This window comes from Carassius carassius, chromosome 45 (genome assembly GCF_963082965.1).
Source record: "Carassius carassius chromosome 45, fCarCar2.1, whole genome shotgun sequence".
Taxonomy (NCBI): Eukaryota; Metazoa; Chordata; class Actinopteri; order Cypriniformes; family Cyprinidae; genus Carassius; species Carassius carassius.
In genome coordinates, this window is record NC_081799.1 from 7706298 (window position 1) to 7731898 (window position 25601).

The 25601-nt window shown below is 37.9% G+C and overlaps 1 protein-coding gene across 1 annotated transcript; it reads right to left on the reverse strand.

Annotated features, from left to right (window-relative positions):
* Nucleotides 1–76: 76 nt before the first annotated feature.
* On the reverse strand, nt 77–25601 carry itga2.2 (integrin, alpha 2 (CD49B, alpha 2 subunit of VLA-2 receptor), tandem duplicate 2). The gene is made up of 29 exons (XM_059539548.1): nt 25491–25601; nt 16804–16927; nt 14790–14899; nt 14538–14632; nt 14235–14349; nt 13743–13870; nt 13513–13661; nt 12264–12414; nt 11985–12150; nt 11765–11844; nt 11533–11671; nt 10984–11129; nt 10752–10895; nt 6524–6721; nt 6310–6440; nt 5765–5928; nt 5406–5665; nt 4501–4583; nt 3932–4073; nt 3639–3731; nt 3486–3562; nt 3235–3318; nt 2297–2399; nt 2066–2176; nt 1849–1959; nt 1475–1588; nt 1309–1398; nt 709–825; nt 77–629 (listed from the first exon to the last, which is right to left on the reverse strand). Exons 1-29 carry the CDS (start codon nt 25579–25581, stop codon nt 534–536), a joined length of 3612 nt encoding a protein of 1203 aa, XP_059395531.1. The 5' UTR covers nt 25582–25601; the 3' UTR covers nt 77–533.

Consider the following 25601-nt stretch of genomic DNA (forward strand, 5'->3'; position numbering starts at 1 on the left):
TTAGATTTTTTTTGACTAGTTTGTACACAAGGTGGCAACGCAGTGCCAGGCCGTTGTTTCTCAGTCAGAAAAGAAACAATAAACTGCTTCTGTGGTGGATGGAGACCCGCAACTTTAGTTTAAATGAGTACAAAGACACTCATAACTTCTGAAGAGAAATAGCGCAGACACTGGACAAGGGTGACTCTTTCTAGTGCACGTGTCCAGTGCCTGTGTTTGCACACACTATCAAACGGAGGATACTTTGACAAGCTACATGCAAAGTGAAGTATACTTTGGGCTAGCTGAATACTTAACTATTCAGGAAATGAATGGAAGTGGTAAGACTGCTTAAAAAATACACCAGAGTTCAAGTCAAGCAGGAGAAAAAGACATAAGAAAGATGAATGGGATTTGAATGCCAATATGTGACTTGCAGCGCTGAAATCAAATCGGCAATTTTTAAAAACCCAGTTTGCTCTCTCTTGACCTTTCTGGCTATTACTGTCAGGGAAGGAAGCCGTGATAATGCTAAATGAGTCTTGGCAGATTTCTTAGGGTGTCTCGCTGTTTTCCTGCAGTTCCTGGTTTTCCGCTTCATTCTCAGCCGGGTTCATCATCGGCTGATACTTCCTCTTGAAGAATCCAAGCTGAACGCAAACAATACATGGATTTTTAAAGAAGACAATGATAAGAACGAATAAACATTACAACGGCAAAATAAAGTACCTTCCAAAGCAATGCGACGGCAAGAGCCAATAACAACAGACCGCCGATAACACTTCCTATAATGGCACCCACTGGAACATCTCCTTTAGCTCCAGGTTTGCTCACTTTGACTTCAACCTGCAATCAAGAGTTGAGCTGTAAATTTAGCCTACATTGGGTAATGACTGCTGATCCCATACAGCAATTCATATATTTATTCTTCAGGCCAAAAAATGTTTTAAATATATGCAAAATATATGAAATATAAAACTTAATGAAATATATTTTTTAAAATGAAAATGTATGTAGTTTTAAATTTCACATACCAAAATATATTTCAAAATGTATTTCAGGAAAAGAAAATACATTTCCAATCTTACAGTAAAGGCTAAACAGTTAGATAGAATAGCCTATTAGAGATCAAAAATAATTTGATATATTTTTATATATATATATTGGCAAAAATGTATATTTACATAAATACATTTAGCAACATTTTAACAAAAACACACATTTTTATATATATATATAATTATTTATTTTTTTGTATAGGATATGTCATATATTTGAGGCAAAAATATTAATTTCCAAATTAATTGATCCGGCTTGATTTGACTGTACCTGCAGGGATTTCTGTTCGATGAGCAGCAGCTCCGGTTGAGATGTCTCTATATCAGCTCTTACAGAGAGCACGGTGTACAGGAAATCAGCCTGTGATACACAAACACTGTTAACCCCAATATTAGCCCAGACTGATCCAAGAAAAGCACTGAGATGAGTTTATTACCAGTGCAAAGGTACCATTCCATATGTTCGTTGTCACATTCACATAATAATCACTCTTCTCCTGTAGGCCCTTCAAGACGCACTGCACTGAGCGGCATATGGCCGTCCGGCAGTCCTGTGGATGGTCAACAGATGATCAGTACGGATGGAAATAAAGACATCCTGTTATTTGTAATCAGAGAGATGATTTGTCATCATGCAAACCAACTCCATTTAGATCAAATTAAAAACATTTATTACACAAATAATTATTAATGGGTTTCATACTTAATTCATTAGTACTCCCTTTGTGTGTCACGAACAATAACAAAAGCAAATGTTTTCGGCACTCTTGGATTTCAAGATTTTTTAAGATGAAGATCCACAAGCACTGACCAGTACATCTGTTCCTCTGAAACTCTCCTCTTTGAATCGGACTGTATAAGGTTTTTCACTGATCTTAAACGGGTCGATCAGTTGACTGTCTGTACAATGGATTTGTTCAGCCTGTTGTGGGAAATATCGTGTCAAATCATTTCCACAATCACAGAGAAAGCGTTCGCTCATGTTTATGATGGATTGAGTGTATAAATGTGAGGTTATGGATCCTCACAGGTGAGGTTTTAATGCTGGTTATGTAGATGAGAGGATTTCCTGCTCTAGTGCTGTTGGGCAGCGAGACAGTGAGGTAAACCAGGCTGACTGGGACACTTCCTGTAGAAACCTGGAGAAATAAATACACTCACTTCAGCATTACCAGCAACTTCATGTTCAAAGCAAACCAACAGATGGCAGCGGTGAAGAGCCTGAGGGATCCATCCGTTTCACTACCACGTGAACTCACCTTTAAATTAAAGTTAAAGTCTGGGCCGATGTCCTTGAAATTGCTCACTGTGGTTGTAAAACTGTTCTCTTTTTCAAGCAAGTAAACATCGATGGTTGATTCTCTGAAGAAATTAAATCATGATAAAGACAGTGAGAGAGGACTTGTAGTCAAACATTCGGATGGTTAAAAGGTTTTGTTTAATAATTTGATATCAAGTAGAAACACTGTTGGGGAAAGTTACTAAAGTAGCACATTACAATATTGCGTTACTCCAGAAAAAATTAACTGTGTTACTTAGCTACTTTTTATGTAAAGTAATGTATTATATTGTTTTTGCCCAGCTCAGGTGACAGAAAGTAAATTAACTTGCATTATTTATTTGAAAAAGCTACAACTACTCAACACAGACACGCACATCTATTTTAAAAAGTGGTTTTGAAAGTGATGTATAATAAACAATTTCTGATGTAATGAATAGTTACTTAGGATTTTTCGCAAGCAACGTTCCCATACTTTACACATTTTCTAACAATTAATAACACAATTAATTGTGAGGTCAATGATATATTTTTGTTTGTATTTATTTTGATAGTTTTTGAAAGAAGACTCTTATGCTCACCAAGGCTGCATTTATTTGATAAGCAAAATATTGTGAAATATTACCATTGAAAATAACTGTTTTCTATATGTGAATTTATAATACAATTTAATTTATTCCTTTATTATTTTCTGATCACATGATGAATTTCCAGATCACATGATCCTTCATGTGTCCCTACAAATGTCTTTACTCTCACCTTTGATCAATTTAATGCATCCTTGCTGAACAACAATAACAACAACAAAAGTATTAGTCTAACTGACCTCAAACTTTTAAGCAGAACAAACAGATGTCAGAATGCAGTATAGACCAGTCATAAAGAAAAACTGGGGAGAGCATGTGTTTCATGTCTGACCTGCTGAGGATGATCTCAGAGTTGTATTGGACAGGAATGGAGACAGAGATCTTATTATTAGCAGGAGTTTCCTCTGTGCTGTCACTGCAGTGCAAAATGAACCAATAACCTTTAGTCACGCGTGTAATATTATCATTCTTGGACAGTCAGATTTTTTGCAATATTCTAAATAGCTTTTAGCATACGCACAGCGATAAAATTAAATGATAAAAGTCATTGTTAAAAAAATGTAATTGGGTAAAACAGTTTACCTTAAAGCCTCAAAGACAACAATGGCATCTTTTTGAAACCGATTCAAGTTAAAGTCAAAGTTGAGCACAAATGTGACCTATGGAAAACATACAAAACCATTACAATCACATCAGTCAGCTATGAAGATTAATGCTCACAGATGTCGGTCTCACCGATTGGTCCGTCCTCAGCGCTGGATAACTCACTTGGCAGATAAGTGTGTCTGATTCTTTCATCAGAGTGCACTTTACCTCTGCTCCCTCAGTCTGCAATATCAGATTGAATAAACATAACATAGCTTTTTTCATAACAAGAATGTGTGACGTGAGCAAAATATGCATTTTATACTGCACTTCAGTTATGTTTAGAATAGTGTATATGCTAGTGTTTGGCGAGCCATAGCCTCCTGCCCACTTTTGTTCTGCTGATTTTAAGTACAAAGTAAGTGATGAATAGTTTGCATTACCGGTGGTGTAACAGAAGCATAGAACAGGTTACTGGAGTAGCTGGCCAACACTCGTGCATTGTATGCATTTTCCTTCCTGTTCATCACGGTCACAGTGAAGGAGAGTCCTCTCTTGTACTGGCTGACCACCAGTGGAGTTTTGCTAGAGATAAAAAAAAAACACATATACCAATTATACATGTTTTTTTTTTTTTGATTGAATAAATGGATGCATTGCCAAAAAGTTTTGCAAATTAAATAGCGTGCTTGTTAATTAGAGAATAAATGCACATTAATAAGACATGGTTGATTAGTATTTTGCTCTGTTTTAAGGTCCTTGCACACTGAGTTCTTGTGAGTTTTTTTTTTTTTTTTTTCGTCAGTCTTTCCTATCAAAATGCTTGCTACGGATGCCAAAAAACCCCACAGAAAATTGAACCCGATCCAAGTTTTTTTTAGGACGGAGGAAAGTTTCGGAGGTGGTATGTGAATGTGATTGACAACGTAAGGTTGTATTTATTTTATAAAGTGTGAAGAATTTGAATGAGAGTGTGCAGTGACCTTCAGTCATATGCTTGAGGAAATCTTACCCAAGTGTCTCTTCACTCTGCACACTCAGTACCAAGTCACTGATGCAAACTTCATCTTCACCACAGTCCTTTGAGAACGGGATCTGGACCAAACCAAAACCACAGTGCGGATTTAGGAACAGTTTCTGGACATTATTCTGCATTCTCCAATTTTAAGTCAGGGTTTTTAAACTGGTGTCCATGGTGGTCCATGGAAAAATTGAGAGATTAAAAAAGTATTTTAATAGTAAGAAATATTAGATAGATGTCTATAGTTTTGTAAAAAAATAAATAAATAATAATATAAAAAATAAATTATATATTAAATTATAAATTATATATTATATATATATATATTTTTTATTTTTTTCCTAGAACATTGTTCATCTGTCCTTGGGATGTATGTAATAATTTTATTATTTGTATATTTCTAGAGTTTTTTGTTGTCTGTTTATCCTGCTCACTACTTGCACAGCAATATTTTATAATAAAATGTCTTTGGAATAATATTTTTATTAAAATTGCTATACAAATAAATGTTATCTTGTACTTAGTTTATTTTATATACAATTAATAGGATATAATTTACAATCAAAATATGCATATACCGGTATATGTGTGTGTGTGTGTGTGTGTGTGGATATAGATATATAATTAATTTAAACTTTAATAATAATTATATATATGCATTTATTATTATAACATTATTTTTCCTCACATAGCATACTATAAATGGGTCTGTATTAATGAAAACATATAGCTGTCGTTATATGTTAGAAAGGGGGTTGCTCATCAAGGGGATCATCATATTTGGCCATCATAGTTGATGTAATTGTTTAGATGAATTGTCTTTTTTCTTATCACATGTCCTTCACAGTAAACCAAAGGCACTTAAAACTTGGAAATTTGCTTCCTGCAACACTCACAAAAGATTCCCACGCAGTAGGACTGAAGATGTCCAGAACAGGGTTGGCGTCTGGATGGCTGAGGACCACATCCACACGCAAAGAAATCGAGTTGACGAGGTCAGGGGTCTCCTGCACATAGACCTCATGCTCTTCACATACGTCCTGCGCAGGGACGCTGATGTCTTTCTGGACGACTCGATCTAAGTTGCTGAAGTGACCTCTAGGGCTGACCCGAGACGACTGTAGGTCAGCATCCAGGGTCAAGTTGTACTTGAAAACTGTTCATATAAAAGAAAGTTCAAATACATCACTTTCATCAAACCAAATGTGTCGTTCTCCAAAAAAAATACAGTCCAGATCAGAATCGGTATCCTTACCCACTGTCCCAAGTGGATTCACTGGTTTAAATGTTGCACTAAAACACACTTTAGCCTTGAAGCAGGACACCTGTCTCCCGCTATAACGGCACGGTTTACTCAGGATACTGATCTTGTCAGGGGAGAAGGAAACCTTGGCCATGACCACTGCAACTCCTCTACTCCTAAAACCATATGATGAGAGAGGTCAGGAATGCATCAATTAAAACACAACACTTCAAGTGATTTATGGCTTTTGGAACAAACAGAAGAGTCCCACAGAAAGCTGATGCTGTGAGGATTTCTGAGGTGAAAATGGGATTCCAGAGGACAGCTGGAGCAATCATTTCCCTGGCCACAAACACATCTACATATCCCACCATGACTGAGGCCATCCCTGCAGCTGTTCTGCACTTAACTCAATTGTTGAAGGTGGGGCGTTAATGAAGTATTACTAATTAACATTGTGTTGTGTTACATGGGACGGTCTAATCGAGCTGTTTTACACCCCCACAAAGTATGAAAATCAATTGGTGAAATGAAGGCTGATGTGTTTAAATTCTCACCAGAGTTGGACCACTTTCCCAAAAGCCCCCACTGCCACATCTGGGATGGAGTCTTCATTCATATCTTCTCTGCCGTCTAGAGAGCGGCCGAAGAACTTCAACGTTGGGTCCAGTTTCGCTCCGACAATTTTCTGAATGTGTAAGAATGTTTTGAATTTGGACACTAGCTGATATATTTAATGTGTGTTGAGGACTCTGTGAATTTCGGTCCTACCTGAGAGCTCTGCTTTCTGATGGTTTTTCTGTCTCCATAGTAGATGTAAATGGCACCTTGGCCATTGCCTTCCAGCGGAGCACCAACCACAATGTCTCTGAAGCCGTCCAGGTTTAGATCGGGGACAGCAATGATGGCCGTCCCAAACCGGGCATTCTTTTGAGAACCCTCCAATAAACCCTGGTTACTCAAGATGCCCTGTTAAAAAATAAAAGAAATAAATAAAAACAGATACAGTATGTTAATACCTTATGTTTGCTACCTTACTAAATATTAACACACAACAAATTATGACTTAATTAAGGCAAAAGTCATAGTTAATGGTTTGTTAATGATGAAAATTGGATCATAAAAAATTCAGACAAAATAAATGTTTCTTAAGCAGCAAATCAGCATATTAGAATGATTTCTGAAGGGACAAATGTATTGCAATACAAAACAGTTTTTTAAAATTGTAATAATATTTCACTATATTACTGTTTTTACTGTATTTTTATCAAATAACTGCAGCCTTAGTAAGCATAAGTCAAAAACGTTAAAATATTGTACCAATCCCATACCCAAAACTAAATTTGGAGGTATTTAGTGAAAATAAATCTCCTCCCGGTAATGGTGGCAGACAAAAATTACAGTACAGAGGATGAAAAAGACAATGCAGAAAAACTGAGCAGATGTGGCGTTAGACGAAACTTGAAATTTACTATAGCATCTATAATGTATAAACATCATAAACAGTAACTTAAACAACACTCGCACTCTTTTTGCTACTGTTGAGAGACTGACAAACTCCCCAAGTCAGATTCCCAGTCAAAAGCTCTCCAACAGCAAATGCTTCCTTCTTTTCTGAGATCAATAATATCAGGAAGGCTATTAGTACATCCTCAAGTTTTACAGAAGTCAGACAGATTCGACCGCAATATCAAAAACAAGATACTATGTTTTTGAAGCAACTAATAGCAAAAGTTTGGAAGAAATAGTGCAGCACCTTAAAGTGTCAACCTGCTATTTTGATACACTGCCCACATCTTTTTCAAAAAGTGTGCTTAACCGTTTAGAATCAGATCTCTATGAAATGTGAATTCCTCTTCTTTCTGGGACTTTTCCAAACTCGCTGGAAACTGCAGTTGTTAATGTTAAGCCACTTCTGAAAAGGAGCAATCTTGATAACACCATTTTGAGCAATTCTAGACCAATACCAAATCTTCATTTTATAGTCAAGATTATTGAAAAGGTAGTTTTTAATCAGAAGAACAAATACTTAAACTCAAATGGATACCTCGACAATTTTCAAACTGAATTCTGACCACATCACAGCACAGAGACAGCACTCATTAAGATAATAAATGATATTTGCTTAAATTCTGATTCTGGCAAATTATCAGTGCTGGTCTTACTAGATCTCAGTGCTGCATTTGACACTGTCTATCATAACATACTACTAGAGAGACTGGAAAACTGGGTCGGGCTTTCTGGGATGGTACTCAAATGGTTCAGGTTATACTTAGAAGGGAGAGGCTATTATGTGAGTCTAGGAGAGCATAAGTCTAAGTGGACGTCCATGACATGCAGAGTCCCACAAGGCTCAATTCTTGCACCGCTCTTGTTTAGCTTGTATATGCTCACACTTTGTCAAATAATGAGAAAGATCCAGTTTGCCTATCAGAGCTATGCTGATGATACCCAGATTTACCTAGCCTTATCTCCAAATAACTACAGCCCCATTGACTCCCTCTGCCAATGCAGAACTTTCTTCAGTTAAACAAGGAAAATACTGAAGTCATTGCATTTGGAAACAAAGTTAAAGTTTTCTAGGTGAATGCATACCTTGACTCTAGGGGTCCAACTACTAAAAATCAAGTCAGGAATCTTGGTGTGATTCTGGAGACAGACCTTCAGTTTCAGTAGTCATGTCAAAGCAACTAAATCAGCATACTATCATCTAAAAAACATTGCAAGAATTAGATGTTTTGTTCTTGTCTTTATCACCAGCAGAGTGGACTATTGTAATGGTCTCCTCACCAGCACCAGGTCCTTACACCGGCTTCCGGTTACATTTAGGATTGATTTTAAAAGTACTTTTACTCATTTATAAATCACTCAATGGCCTAGGACCTAAATACATTTCAGATATGCTCACTGAATATAAATCTAACAGAGCACTCAGATCATTAGGATCGAGTCAGTTAGAAATACCAAGGGTTCACACAAAACAAGGGGAGTCCACTTTCAGCTATTGTGCCACCCGCAGCTGGAACCAGCTTCCAGAATAGAGCATATGTGCAAAAATGTTAGTCACATTTAAATCCAGGCTAAAAATTCATCTGTTTAGCTGTACATTTATTGAATGAGCACTGTGCTACAGTACATCCGAACTGATTGCACTGTATTTTATATATAATCATTTTCTATTTTGACTGGTTTAAATTCACTTTAAAATTTTTTAAAAGTTTTTAAATCCCTTGTTTTATTGATATGATTATTTTTTTTATGATTATTTTACTTCCTTTTATGTAAAGCACTTTGAATTACCATCGTGTATGAAATGTGCTATATAAATAAACTTGCCTTGCCTTACTCTTCATTAGTAGTTTGTAGTGTAGCTCACTGGGTCATTCCTGGGATTCGGCAATATTTCAGTCCTCCTTTCAGAGTTTCTAAAGTGGTGGTTCACCAAAATTAATTTTTAGAAGCTTTTCACAAAGCTTTGGGATGCGCATTATAACAAATAAAAATAATTATTGCATTTTAATATTTTTTAGCATAAAATAATGTCTTATATCTATCTTAAACCAAGCAGTTTGCCATCTCCCTTCACTTCACTGAGTTTGAACTCAACAAAATGTAAGAATTATATATGTGTGTTCCTTTCTTTTATATATATATATATATATATAAATTTTTTTTCAATGCATATTTTTGAGCCATGTAATAGTCAGGTAGGGTACTGTCAAGCTTAACAACTCAACCCGTCATAAAATGGAAAATTATTACTTTTTCAACATTTCATTTTAATCCATAAGTATATACAATGTACTTATTGTCTTGCTGCCATATATGGTTTACTCTCCTACAGTACATGAGGAGCAGTGGCCATTCTGAGTAAAAAAATACAACCCACATAACCAGTCTTAAGTCACTGGGGTATATTTGTAGCAATAGCCAAAAATATATATATTTTTTTTGCCAAAAATCATTAGGACATTAATTAAAGATCATGTTCCATGAAGAACTATTGTAAATTTCTAACTGCAAATATATCAGAACTTAATTTTTGATGAGTAATATGCATTGCTAAGTGTTTTTGCACCCTCAGATTCCAGATTTTGAAATATTTGTATCTCTGCCAGATATTGTCATATCCTAACAAATTTATCTATTCAGCTTTTAAATGATTTATAAATTTTTTTCACTTTTTTATGGTCAATATCACATACAGTATATGTATTTCTCATTGTTAAGGGGGTTGTAAACTTTTGACAGGGTTGAGCTATTTGCTTAATTTATTAATAATTTTAATGAAACAAAAATATATAAAATAGTCATGGTTTCAGTAAATATATATACTTCAAAATTATGACAACTCATATTTTGTTTTAAATATAATTTTTTATGTAATATGTCCACTTAAACGTTGACAAGCATGACAAATCAGAAATTGCGCCCACATTTGCGGCAGAAAGACAATGCTGGCCATACAGATATGTTTTCTCATAAACAAGGGGACAATATGAGAGAGAAACAAAACCAAAAATGTACATTTAAGGCAATGTATCCCATCAAATGTATTACAGTCTTCAACCCGTCACACCTTGTCAAATTAATATTTTTTGAAAAATATAGGGAAGACAATTAAGAACAAAAGGATTTCTTGTTGATTACTATATGACAAGTGAAGGGCTAAGACAATAAAAGTGGTTTTAGTTCAAATTTAAAATTACAAATAGTTTTTTTTACAAAAATAAAAAGACCGTAGACAAACAAATTGGTATATTTGTAGCTTCATTAATAAAAGGTAGTAAAATAATAAAAAGTCTTTAAAGGCAGAGTTGGGAAAATATTATTTTTTTTGGAGATTTAATGATGTGGGGTACTTAGAAGTCGAATGTAGTTGAAAACCATGCATATTCCAAGTTGAAATATTACCGAATCCCAGGAATGAGTTCCTCAACTACAGGAAGAAGAGGAGGGCATCCGCAGAAAGGCAAAGGAAGACAAATAAGAAAAGCACCTTGGTAATGGTGTAGAGGTAGACTCTTCCTGTTTCAGATTTCTCCTCGCTCATGTACATCGGCGCTCCGACCAGCAGCAGATCCGTCACACCGTCAGCGTCCACATCGACAGGACAGAGAACGCTGCCAAAATAAGAGCCGATCTGCAAACCACACACCACACTGATCTAAGACAGGACTTGAGTGTGTAACACAGCTAAAACACATTAAAGATCACAGACAGACGAGTACCTGATCTCCTCTCTGTGAATCTATGATGAGCGGCTGATTCTGGCTGTTCATACTGTAAACTACAACCAGTCCTCTGTGAACGGCACGAGGAGCACCGGCCACATAAAACTCAGACGAGCCGTCAATCACAGACGCCACAGAGTATCCTGAACACAAGACAGGAAATAATTAAACTGAGGAAATAGAAACTAATTGTTTCCCATTACAATGTCTAAACATCCACCTAAGGCCTGTTCTCACACATCATATCTTGAATATAAAGTACATTGCTCTTGTTCTATTACCATAATTTTTCAAAACGCGTTTGCATTTGTATCATGTTTTAAGGAATTATCTTGTTTTATCTTTTCAAAACTTGATTTAAGGATGTTTTGATGATTTTGTAGTCTGTTTAAGCATAGATACCAGATAATAATATGAATTTTGTCAGCGATTTAATCTAATTTGTGACCTTTTAGTGAAATATTGCAGTGTTAATGTAAAGGTAAATTATAATTAGGATATTTCAGTTCATTAGATGCAATAAAACTAACCAAGCACGATACTTACCAAGTAATGAACTGTGGTTTCTGTCATCCAAGACATTCTCAAAAGCAGCTTTGGGCAAAACATCTGATTTCTGAGCAGTTTGGTGCACAACGGTCCCGATCCAATTATATGCTCCAGCTGCTCCCAGCAAGATCAGATCCTACAACCAATAGTCAGTGTACTGTAAGCCACCAGGAGGAAGAAGGTCTTTAAAAAGCATTAATGGAAACACATGGACATATAGAGCCGGAACCTTATTTCTGGTCTGGTGTGCACTGAATCCGACTTGGGACATTTCCATTTTGAAATTATCCCCAGTACCCTTTCCAACACCTAAACACATCAGTGAAATGAACAAAGAAAACGATCATTGACATAATACACGTCAATAAAGAAACCCATGTTCGTTACATTACTTTTAAAATAGCTTTTATTTATATATAACATATAGCGAAATCGACATAATCATGGACCTTCAATGTTGAAAATTCGATCTCCAAGAGTCCCGACGATCTCTATGAGCGCTGCCTCCTCAGACACATTGAAAAAGTATTTTTCGGTTGGATTGCTGGCTATTGACTTAATCTCAGCGATGAGTTTGCTTGTGTCAATGTCATTCCTTATGTAATATCCAAGCACCTAAAACATGCAAAAATCCATTTCTGCACAACATTCAAATACTGAATATTGAGACCCATATATGAATCCATGACTGCATATCTGTTTTTTTTTTTTTTTTTTTTTTTACTAACCGCAATACCAAAGCGAGTGATACTTTGGCTCTCGCAGGCCGGGATGACCGTGTTCCTCAGATTTGCATCATGTGACTCTCCATCAGTTACCACCACCATCACTTTAGTGGCCCCAGGACGACCTCCATTTTTGGCTAGGAATGCATTCTTTCTACGAGAGCCAATCATCCGACAGACATGCACACCGGACCACAAAATCAAAAGAAAATGTTTAGTGTAAAAAAATGTGTAAGAACTTTTTAAGAAGTACAATGATAGTGTTTTTACATATATATATAAACTTTGGGTACTTTTTGTTTGGGGATTTTTTTAACTATTTATATTCCTTTATTATTATTATTATTATTATTATTATTATTATTATTATTATTATATTAAACATGGTAAAACGGTATTGTAAACTTTTTATCATGCCTTCATTATTTATTTTTTGCAACTTTTTAAATGGCTTTAATGTATGTTTTATTTTTCCTTGAGATACAGTATATGAAATAAAAGTGATACTGTATATGAAGCAAAACAAAACAGGAAAATATAACTTGCAAGTCTAATATTTTGATGGTATGTCACCTAATCACAATAATGGCAAGTTATGCAAAAAGTGCAAAATATTGATAACTAAAATAAGACTAAAAAACTAACATTCTTTTCCATACAGGGATAACATTCATATGCTTTTGCGAACAAAATGTACTAACACTTTAGTTGATGTGTTGCAATAATGTAGACGTACAGTACATAGCAACCCATTAAAAACAACAACAAGCCATGAGTTATACTTGAGTAACAAGATGATGTAATCAAAAAACTGATCTTGCCTTGCCAGTAACAAGAGAGGAGGTTTGTTGAATTGCACATAAGGAGAACCAATTATAGTAGAGAAGAATTATGTAATGAACATGTAATCTTGCCATGTATCTATGCTACAGTATATATCTGTTGTATTATTTTAGTTGTGATAATTCTGTGACTGGTATGAGGTCCTCTTGGCTTTGATTAAAGCATATACAAAGGCATCGTCTGGAGTCTGTCTGGTTATAGGTGTAATGAAGCACTAGAGATCTTAGTCTTAAGTGATAGTGTTCAAAAGGGATGAGATGTCATCTGAATCTACATCACCAGAGAAACGCCAATAGTATCTATTTACAAGTGCTTTGTGGATACGTCTCCAGAGATGAGACCCCAACAGGAATCTTAAGTCGGGTGTGGGGGAATTTCAATGACATCTCTCAGAAAGAAGCATGCATACCTTGCAAAATCAATGGCTTTGAAAGTATTAGTCTCTAATCCTTGTTTCTGTTGAATATTTGAAGCTGCTTTAATCATGGACTCTTTTGTCCGATAGGAATTCAGGTAGAACTCGAAGGAGGTATCAACAGCGTACTGCATCACAGTCACCTGTTATGAATGAAATCAGAAATATATTAACTATAAATATTACAAAAACTGCTGAAATGGCACACCAGCTGTCTGACTTGCCTGAGTGGTTTGAGGTCCAATATCTAAGTTTTCCAACATTTTCACGAGGAAGTTAACAATTGGTTCCCATGGGTATATACTGTTGGATCCGTCCAAAACTAGGGCAATGTCCATTTGATTGCTACAAGCTGCGTGTAGACACGAAACAACACAAATGTTAACAATTTGCTGGAGGGATAGTTAAAGGGAGAGCCCTTCGTTCATTTTCGGCACACAAATTAAGATCTTTTTTATGAAATCTGACTGATTTCTGACCCTGCATAGACAACAGATCTACCATAACAGTTTAACCACTGATGTCACACTCACTATTTTAACAATGTCCTTACTACCTTTCTGGGTCTTGAACGTGGTAGTTGTGTTGCTGTCTATGCAGGGCCAGAAAGCTCTTGGGATTTCATCCAAAATATCTTAATTTGTGTTCTGAAGATGAACAAAGGTTTTATGGGTTTGGAACGACATGAGAGGGAGTAAACTTTCATGCTTTCATACTTTGAGCAGCAGGAGAGAAGGATGACTGGAGCGTAAACTGTGGGCTCACTTCAGCACAGACTCCAGGATAAAAGTACAGACTTCCACAGAGTTGAGCCCACAGAGGACCACACGTCTGAAACACAAACGTAATGTAAGGTAATATGAGTACCATGCACATGACATCCTACATAAACCACTCAAATGCATTTCTCAAAAAAAGAACAGAACTTCTCATTTATCATTTATAGACATACGGGGAACTTCCTTGGTGTGGGCGCCAAAACAGCATGTTAGAAAGTAAACAGAAAATAACAGTCTCACCATAAACCCGCCGTTTTTGGTTGTTGGAATCAGAGTGAGACCAAGACTCATGTTGATGTTGTTGCTGTTGGATATGCTTGTCACATTGACAGCATCTGAGAGCACATTAACCACAGTGATCTTTAGCTTAACTACTTAATACTTCTAAAAGATGTATTATTAAAATCTAAGACTTTGCTTCTGGTCTCCACAGATACTTTCTTAGGACACTGTTGATGATGATACTGGGAATGATGGGAAATGTTTGCTTACTCTGAAGGTTAAGTGACTGACAGCTGGCTCCAGGGCTTTTAATCTCACACTTATAGACATCTCCCTTCCGATTCTGAGGGTATCCTTTCCATGGTGAACCCACGAGGAGCCTGGGGAGCAGTGAGAGATGTTAGATCAGTACTATCATCCTGAAGTACAGGATAAGGTGAGGCTGCAGAGCACAGAGCAGTTATTAAGGATATTCTACAAGACAGGATTGTGAAAACAGCGTTTAATGACCAGTGGCACAGTAGGGTGTATATTTGAAAGCATATCTGAGATTACATGTGTGTAGGTGCATGGGCATGCATTATATCATCTAACACACCCACTTAATTACACAGAATATCACTACTAGGTGGCCATCATGTGATAAGGTGCTCTGCCCAGACTAAAAACAGCATTCCTCAAACACTGACACACAAGCTCAATCACTTCACATCCTTTGACAGTAAAAAACAAACTGGGTTCAAATGTGTGTGTGGGGTATGTATTTATGTATGTATGTAAATACACATATTTATGAATTTTTTTAAAATTAAAATTAAAATCGACAATGCAAAAAAAAAATCAATGACATTAAAAATACATAATATTATATACAGTGCTATAAATGATTAACTGATAACATTTATAAAGTAAATAAAAATAAAACTAAATAAAAAATTGCAAAAAGAAACTATACTCAGTAGGAGCAGGCTAATTAGAGAATAGCCGATTTTAGCTAATAATAATACTTGTTGATAAACTAATTGTTTTTTTGTATTATTTTTTTCAATCATTTTTGGTTAATATTTGAATGATTTAGATTGTTAAATAAGATTAACACAATCTGTAAAAAAATTTAAAAGAAAAGAAAAGAATAGAGAGTGTTGTATATTGTTGTATAATTTTATATGCTGGTTAAGGGGTTAAAGGGATAGATATCTCACCCAAAAAATCTGTTTATGTTTACTCACCCTCAAGTTGTTCCAAACCTGTGTGAGTTTCTGTCTTCCTTAGAACACAAATGAAGATATTTTGAAGACTGTGTGTAACCAAACAGTTGACAGTTCCCATTGACTGCCATAGCTAACAACATTCTTCAAAATATCTTCTTTTGTTTTCAACACAAGAAAAAAAAAACTCACACGGGTTTGGAACAACATGAGGGTGAGTAAATGGTGACAGATTTTCTACTTATTTTAGGTTAGATTAATTAATAGTCTTTCATATAGTTCTTACAACAACAAAAAGCATACTATCTGTGCTTCTAAGGAGTAAAAAAGTAATGGGATTCTGAGGAGGGAAAGTTTAGGGGATTTTCGAAAACATGCAAGTACATGTGAGTAAACAGATACAAGGAATTCTGATTGAAAAGGACTGTGGGTAATAATGACTCATTGTCTATAGAAATGGTTGTTAGGGGTCTCTAATGTGTGTTTTGTGGGAGTTCAGACAGAGCTAATGCTGGACTCACAATGAGAATGATGTCACCAACACCCCCCAAAGCAGAGCAGGAAATGCCTCATCTGACCTGCTGCACACCAGCGTGGATCTTAAGAAATACATGCATTTAAAGACTGTCTAGACAGTGAAGATGACCATAAGTGAACAATAACACTTTAGGGGCATGACAAATAATAGTGACCCAGTCTGTGACCCTTCTGTGTAGCAATTATGGAGTTAGCTGATGTTAGGAAAGTTGTGCCCAGTGTTGATGTACAATGTGTGACTTTTTAATGGCTTTGGGAACATGTATTACTGCAGTTGGGAATAAGAGGGAGACCTTCATTTTCCTGCAGATAGATGGTAGAGGAACTTGGCCTCTTTGTGATCTCCCATATACATACAGAGCAATTTAACAGCCACAGGAAGTGTGTCTGCTGTGTATAGAGTGTACCGAGAGAAGTGATACTGTGGGGGAAATCAGCTGCCAGAGTCTCTGTGCTGCTGTACATACAGGATATCACAGGATTATTATTAATCGCTAATTAAATGAACAATCAATTTCAATTTTTATTTTATGGCTCACCATTTTCCTTGACTGTTGCTAAACTGTTGAACAGAGTAGCCAAACTGTTCTGCTGCCAACTGAGAGAAGATCTTAGCTCCAGAAGTCCCCACATTAAAACCTTGAGCTTTATCGATGCTGAAACCTGTAGAGACATACAAATATCAGTCTTTTGTCTTATATACAACATACACATATTATACTAACAACACTAACAGAAGAACAAAAATAAGGAAGCAGAACAATATCTGTTCTGATAAGCAACATTATACCCTCTGTGTATGTGTGTGTGTGTGTTTGCATGTGTGTGTGTGTGTGTGTGTGTTGATATGCAGACAAGCTACTGCACGAATGTGAACCTATGAGAGATGGAGCGACTGAGTGCGGGAAAACTTTAATGTGATCATTCTTGGAGACAGTAAACAATATTTAAAGAGACGAACCTCACGGTTTTGTGAAGGAGCTTTATGGGTCAAATGACATGAGTATGTTATTGATAAAGGAACAACCTTTTAAAAACATAGTTTAAAAGTGTCTCATGTTCTAAAAATATAATATTTGCATTCACGCTGGTTTCAGATGGGTTTAAACTTAAAAAAGAATTTAAGACAAGATTCAATTTAATGATTCATTACACTTTGAATCATGTGAGTGCACAAATCCTAATCATTAACTTCAACAGTCTCAGTTATGTTCCTGTTCACCGATACTGACTTTTGATGAGGAAGTTTTCAGATGATTTTGAGTTGATAAAGAGACTGTAGAAACATCCCTGAGCAGAGCTTCACTAATATCATCTAGTATTTTATGTTATTATTTTAATCTGAAGCTCAGTAGAAATGACATAATCTGCTAAAAATAATTGTGGTCAACATGAATGAAGTGACATAGTGACATGTCCTCTATATGAGTTCTCCAGTCATTATTTAAAGAGACATGCACACAGTCAGCACACAAAGACAGCCTTTAAACAGTGTAGGGAGCTACAGTGCTGATGGACACATGAAACGAGACAGAGGATGAATTGAGTCATGAACAGAACTGAACGGAAACAAAGGAAGGAGAGGTCAGACTGTAGGGTTAAAGAGAGAGAATGTGCTTCCGTTCCAGTGCACTCTTTATGATCAGTAAGCCAGTTTAGACACTGATCTGTGACACCATTCAGAATATCTACAACACTTTTGAAAAGCATCTTGCACCTTTTAACCATGATTTTTTGACCACTGTGTGGGTAAAGCCACATTTATTACTAATGATAATCTGAATAAAATATTATTTTACCAAGGAATATAGATCACTAACTGTTTGTGGCAGTTTGTGGTTGCCACGCACTTTAAAATAGCGGGGTTTTCTATCCCATAGAAGAACCAATTTTGGTTCTTGTAAAAACCTTTCAATGAACAGTACTCAAAATAAGCATGTTTTTCTGTGTGAAGAACATTTAAATAATCGAAAGGAAGATTTCCCCCCCACTTTAAAGCACATTTGAGGAATGGAAAGATTCCATGGATGTTAAAGGTTTTTCATGAAACCATTGATGCAAGAACTGTTATTTTTAAGAGTGTAAACAACTTATTTAATCAGAACCATGATATACAGTATATACAGTGCCCTCCATAAGCATTGGAACAGTAAAGACAAAATTGCTTTCTCTGCTGTGGAGTCAAGACATTTGCAAATATTATTAAAAGATATGCAACAAACTACAGGATGTCACATTTTATTATTAGGTTTTTCGACACATACATGTTTTACCAAATTAAAAGGACAGCACTTTTATAGTTCATCCCACTATTTGATGTGAGCATAAGTATTTGTTACATATCTGGACTCAGTTTGTGTGTTTTTGCCCCTGTGACCCAGTTTCTGTCTTCCGTGTTTGGATTGATTAGTTTCCAGGTGTGTCTCTTCATTTCCCCATGTGTTCCATGTCCCTGTTAATTTAGTCATGCCATCCACCTGTGTTTTCCCAATTATCCCTCGTACTTAAACCTTGTCCTTTGAGTTCTGTGTTGTCGGGTCTACTTACTCACTAACCAGTGACTACCAACTTACGTGTGTCTACCTCTGTGCTCCATGTGTTGGATTTAATAAAAACCTTATTTCGTGTATCCTCGGCTCCGTGTTCCTTCCGGCAGCGTAAACGGTAACAGAAGACCCGACCTGAAAAAGTTTAAAAAACAACGTGTTTTCCCCTCAGTTTTGTTTTCCGTTTTTTCTTTTCATTATGTCGATGGATCCCCTCTATAGCCCCGAATTCCTCCTCCTCCTGCTGGAGCAGGAGGGACTTTCTCTCGAGGACCATACCAAATGGTTTCTCTTGCTAGCTAATGCCACCAGCTACCCGGACCACGCGCTCTGCTCCTTTTATCACGCCAGCCTGAACTCCAAGTGCAGAGCGTTGTCGCCCGAAGATGGTCCTCGGGAGGATTTGGCCGCATTTATAGAGTGGACTCTGGTGAGAAATGGGTCACCTCTCACTGTCAGCCCAATGGAGGATCTCGCCAGGTCCACTCTGGACCCAGAGCCCAGCCTACAATCTCCCTACGGTACGGGGCATAAGCCCGAGCCCACCGATGACGGAGAGCCAGAGAGCAACCCGTCAGACCAGGTGCGTGAGCCGGCAACAGCCGTCCCTGTGGGAATTGGTGGACATTGATACTGGGGAGGATTGGCTAATTGACTGGAACATGGAGGCACTGCTTTCCACGAGGGAGCAAAATGTGGAGCGCCAGTTGGGTCAAAATGAGGTGGAGGATCGTACAGAGTGTGATTCCCCCGTTAAGCCCAGGACGGGCTCCTGATCCCCCGTTAAGCCCAGGACGGGCTCCTGATCCCCCGTTAAGCCCAGGACGGGCTCCTGATCCCCCGTACAGCCCAGGACGGGCTCCTGATCCCCTGTACAGCCCAGGATGGGCTCCTGATCCCCCGTTAAGCCCAGGACGGGCTCCTGATCCCCAGTTAAGCCCAGGAAGGGCTCCAGCTCCAGAGTTCGCTCCAGTGCCTGCTCTCCGAAATTCCCACCCACTCCTGCCTCCTCCTCCGCTGTCGTCTGGCAGCCCCTCTGCTCGCCCTCAGCCTACCATCATTGTGGTGCGAGCTCAGCGGGACCGCCATCCTCCAGCGCCGCCTTGGTCGGCGTCTCCCTCACCTCCGCCTCCAGCCTCTGAGGCCTGGACTCCGCCTCGGCCCGTTGACCCATCGGCTCCACCATGGCTCCTAGCTCCTTCCTCTCCGCTGTGGCCCGGCAGTCCACATGCTCTGCCTGGCTCCCTCGTCCCTCCGGCTCCGCCTTGGTCTGGCGTCGTCCATCCTATGCCTCGGGACTCCACTCCTCCGGCTTCGCCTCATCCCTCCGTCCCTCCGGCTCCGTCAGGCTCCTTCATCCCCTCGGCTACACCTCAGTCCTCTGTCACTCTGGCCTCGCCGCGGCCTTCCGGATCCACATCGCCGCGTCAGTCACCAGAGCCATCTGTTCCGCCTAGGACCTCCAGCGCCTCCCCGTCACCCTGGCTCTCCGTCTCCGCCTCGGGCTCCTCCTCCACTTGCTCCGTTGCCGTGGGTCGAGTCCCTGGAGTCGGCGACCATGGCTCCTTCCACCGTCGGCCCCACCGTGGGCCGTTATGGCTGTGGCCTGGGCCCTGCTGGGTGCCTCCTGCTCCAGATCCCTCCGGTCTCCTCCCTGGCTCCTCCCTCCGTCGTCTCCTCCCTGGCTCCTCCCTCCGTGGTCCCTGTCTGCTGGCCCCCTCCTGGGAGTCCGTCCTCCACCGGAACCTCCTCCCAAGTTCCCACCCACGCCTCCCTCTGTTGTTTCTACGGTGCGAGGACGCACCTACCGGGAGGGGGGAGTAATGTTACATATCTGGACTCAGTTTGTGTGTTTTTGCCCCTGTGACCCAGTTTCTGTCTTCCGTGTTTGGATTGATTAGTTTCCAGGTGTGTCTCTTCATTTCCCCATGTGTTCCATGTCCCTGTTAATTTAGTCATGCCATCCACCTGTGTTTTCCCAATTATCCCTCGTACTTAATCCTTTGAGTTCTGTGTTGTCAGGTCTACTTACTCACTAACCAGTGACTACCAACTTACGTGTGTCTACCTCTGTGCTCCATGTGTTGGATTTAATAAAAACCTTATTTCGTGTATCCTCGGCTCCGTGTTCCTTCCGGCAGCGTAAACGGTAACCGTATTGGAACGGTTGAATTTAATTAAGGCAGATGTAAAAGATTCAAAGCTAATATTTAGTTGCAGATCTCTTGCATGCAATCAGAGCAGTGAGTCTGCAACCCATAGACATCACCAGACTCTTGGTCATATGCTTTGAAATGCTTTTCTTCAGCCTTTAATGCATCCAATTCTAACTGTTGCTTGTTTTGGGGGAGTTTCTGGCTTTAGTCTCAACTTCAGCTGGTGAAGTTAATGTTCAATTGGACTTAAATCTGGAGATTGATTTGGGCAATCTAAGACTTTACATTTCTTTTCTCTGATAAAGTCCCTGACTGAACTGGCAGGGTGTTTTGGGTCATTGTCCTGATGCGATATGAAGTGCTTTCTAATGAGTTTGAATATTGGTAACCAAGATGATTTTGTACTCTTCCAAATTCGTTCTGCTAGTGCCATTATACGTGATGGCACTAGCATCATTACAATGAAGAGGTCCTGTTCTAGAGACAGCCATGCATGCCCACACCATGACTCCACCTCCACAAAGCTTTACAGGTGAGCTTGTATGCTTAGGATCATTTGCAGTTCCCTTTTTTCTCCACACTTTTGCTTTCCAATCACTTAGATAAAGGTTAATCTTTGTCTCATCGGTCCATCAACTCAGATCCAAAACTGTTCCAATAGTTCTGCTCACATCAGATAGGGAGATGAAACACTAAATGTCCTGATCTTCTTAGCTGGTAAAACATCTTTGCGTTTAATCACCCAATAATAAAATGTGACATTCTGTAGTTTTGTCTCATTTTCATCTATTAATCATATTTACAGATTTCTTCCAATACTTATGGAGGGCACTGTAAATTCATATAATTCATATTATAAATACATAATATATAAAAAAATGTTCTGAAATATATGTGTGTGTATTTATATATACGTAATAAATATACACAACACACAATTATTAAAATTTATTTTATGTCAATTTAATTTCGGATGCGATTAATCGCGATTAATCATTTGACAGCACAAATATATACAGTATATATATATATATAAAATTATATTAGGTTTTATTGTTTTGTCAATACACCAAAAAATGCTTTTTGAATTTATTTTTAGACATACTTTTTTAGTTGAACTTAGGAAGTTTACCCGATACAGTTTTCACCTACAAACTTTTTATGTCATGTTCGTTTACATGACAACAGCATTTTAAAAATGATACTTTACTGTCTCCATGACTACAAAAATGTGAATTTGTGAAAACGGTGATGTCATACTCGTGCGTATTATGTGTTCAGTCTATAGATGTGTGTGTGTGTGTTTGTGTGTAGCCGTGTGGTGTTTCTTCACAAATGACATCGCCATCTACTGGCATGGTATGAATAATATGGAATTTTTAATAGTTTTCGTGAATCCATGTGAACAGGAATCATTTTGACAACATCGTCTCTACATGATCGATGTGATCCACCCATATCTAATCATATAATCACTTACAGTATATCAATTATGAATCACTGGTGTACAAACTTCATTCATTAAAATGTTTTTGTTGGTCTTACTTAAAACAATTACAACCCGAATTCCGGATAAGTTGGGACGTTTTTTAAATTTTAATAAAATGAAAACTAAAGGAATTTCAAATCACGTGAGCCAATATTTTATTCACAATAGAACATAGATAACGTAGTAAATGTTTAAACTGAGAAATTTTACACTTTTATCCACTTAATTAGCTCATTTAAAATTTAATGCCTGCTACAGGTCTCAAAAAAGTTGGCACGGGGGCAACAAATTGCTAAAAAAGCAAGCAGTTTTGAAAAGATTCAGCTGGGAGAACATCTAGTGATTAATTAAGTTAATTGATATCAGGTCTGTAACATGATTAGCTATAAAAGCTTTGTCTTAGAGAAGCAGAGTCTCTCAGAAGTAAAGATGGGCAGAGGCTCTCCAATCTGTGAAAGACTGCGTAAAAAAATTGTGGAAAACTTTAAAAACAATGTTCCTCAACGTCAAATTGCAAAGGCTTTGCAAATCTCATCATCTACAGTGCATAACATCATCAAAAGATTCAGAGAAACTGGAGAAATCTCTGTGCGTAAGGGACAAGGCCGGAGACCTTTATTGGATTCCCGTGGTCTTCGGGCTCTCAGACGACACTGCATCACTCATCGGCATGATTGTGTCAATGACATTACTAAATGGGCCCAGGAATACTTTCAGAAACCACTGTCGGTAAACACAATCCGCCGTGCCATCAGCAGATGCCAACTAAAGCTCTATCATGCAAAAAGGAAGCCATATGTGAACATGGTCCAGAAGCTCCGTCGTGTCCTGTGGGCCAAGGCTCATTTAAAATGGACTATTTCAAAGTGGAATAGTGTTTTATGGTCAGACGAGTCCAAATTTGACATTCTTGTTGGAAATCACGGACGCCGTGTCCTCCGGGCTAAAGAGGAGGGAGACCTTCCAGCATGTTATCAGCGTTCAGTTCAAAAGCCAGCATCTCTGATGGTATGGGGGTGCATAAGTGCATACGGTATGGGCAGCTTGCATGTTTTGGAAGGCTCTGTGAATGCTGAAAGGTATATAAAGGTTTTAGAGCAACATATGCTTCCCTCCAAACAACGTCTATTTCAGGGAAGGCCTTGTTTATTTCAGCAGGACAATGCAAAACCACATACTGTAGCTATAACAACAGCATGGCTTCGTCGTAGAAGAGTCCGGGTGCTAACCTGGCCTGCCTGCAGTCCAGATCTTTCACCTATAGAGAACATTTGGGGCATCATTAAACGAAAAATACGTCAAAGACGACCACGAACTCTTCAGCAGCTGGAAATCTATATAAGGCAAGAATGGGACCAAATTCCAACAGCAAAACTCCAGCAACTCATAGCCTCAATGCCCAGACGTCTTCAAACTGTTTTGAAAAGAAAAGGAGATGCTACACCATGGTAAACATGCCCCGTCCCAACTATTTTGAGACCTGTAGCAGAAATCAAAATTGAAACGAGCTCATTTTGTGCATAAAATTGTAAACTTTCTCAGTTTAAACATTTGCTATGTTATCTATGTTCTATTGTGAATAAAATATTGGCTCATGTGATTTGAAAGTCTTTTAGTTTTCATTTTATTAAAATTTAAAAAACGTCCCAACTTTTCCGGAATTCGGGTTGTACAACTGAATCAATTCATCTGAATTTAAACAGTCTGTGTGTTCGATTTAACTGAAAGAACTGTTATTGTTTAATGTGCAGCTACGTTAGACATCTAACGGAGTTTCTGTAGATTATATTCTGTGTGGTTGATGCTTGAGGTGTAGATGTGCTGTGGTTTGATGTGGCTATCATGCACAAAAATGTTGCACGTTTGTCTGATGGGGAGGAGGGGCCAGTAGAATCAGTCCATCTGTTCTGCTGTAACTCAAAATAGGTACAAAAGCTGTCACATGGTTGTCACCTTATCAAAAATTGTACCTAAAGGGTGCATACTTTTATCTTAAATATAAATATTATCCGAAGTGTGCATATTAGTACCTAAAAGGTACAAAAGTGTACCTTTTTAAAAAGGTATTGCCCAAATGACTCCCTTTTGTACCTTTTCCCCCCGTGTGTACCTACATCAGTTCTAATGAATAGTTACCCCAGCATGTGTTTGCATACGAAATATGACTTCATTCATATTTCATGCATGCAAATACAAATAACAGTTAAACACTTAGCACTGACATTAATGAATGAAGTGTCATATCAAGCACAGTCCAAAGATATCAACCAACAAGCTGACCACAAGCTCTACTCTTAAGCACCATTGAAACCACAGCAACTTCAGCAATGGACACTTTTACATGTTATTCAGTTTTACTGAACATTAAAACATAACAGCTCTTTCCCTTTACTCAAAACACATAAATAACACCTAATCTCAAGAATCAAACTCCAGATTCAGTCCTGTGCAAAGCATGATGGGAATTGGGAACTAAAAATCAACAAGCAAAATATTGCACTGCTAATGTAAAGGATGGTCTTAAATAACCAAATCTGTTGCTTTGATTTTGTACAGTAAAAAAAAAAACTGAATAATACATTTCTTTCTAACAAACATTTATTACTTTCCAGACCTGGAGTTTAGTAATAGCTAAATTAAGAGAAACTGTCAAACTTGGCTAACATAGCTACATGAAATATGTAGACTGAGAATTTATTAACACGTAAATATATATTTGTCAAAGTGCAAAACATGCTAAAACCAAACTACTACGTCATAAATTGTGTGAAAATTGTATAAAATTGTGGGAAAGTGGATACATTCTCATCGTTTATACAGTGAGCCACAAAAAACTTTCCTCACAGACCCGTTCAAAGGAAACAAAAAGGCTAAAACTGGTAAATAATTTCTCACATATACACAAAACCCATTCTTCTCCTGTACAAAGTAGTTTCTCAAATGACTTATTTATACTTCAGCTGTAAGTTCAGAGTTGTTGTCATTCAGTTTTACTGCATGACAATATTGTAATACAAATATGTTTGCATACTTACACAGAACAGCGAGCAGTACCTGCAGAATATTCATTTTAAGTCCACAGTGTGATCCAGCATCGAGCTCTCCAGTGTGTGTGTGTGTGTGCATCCAGTGAAGTGTGAGTGAAA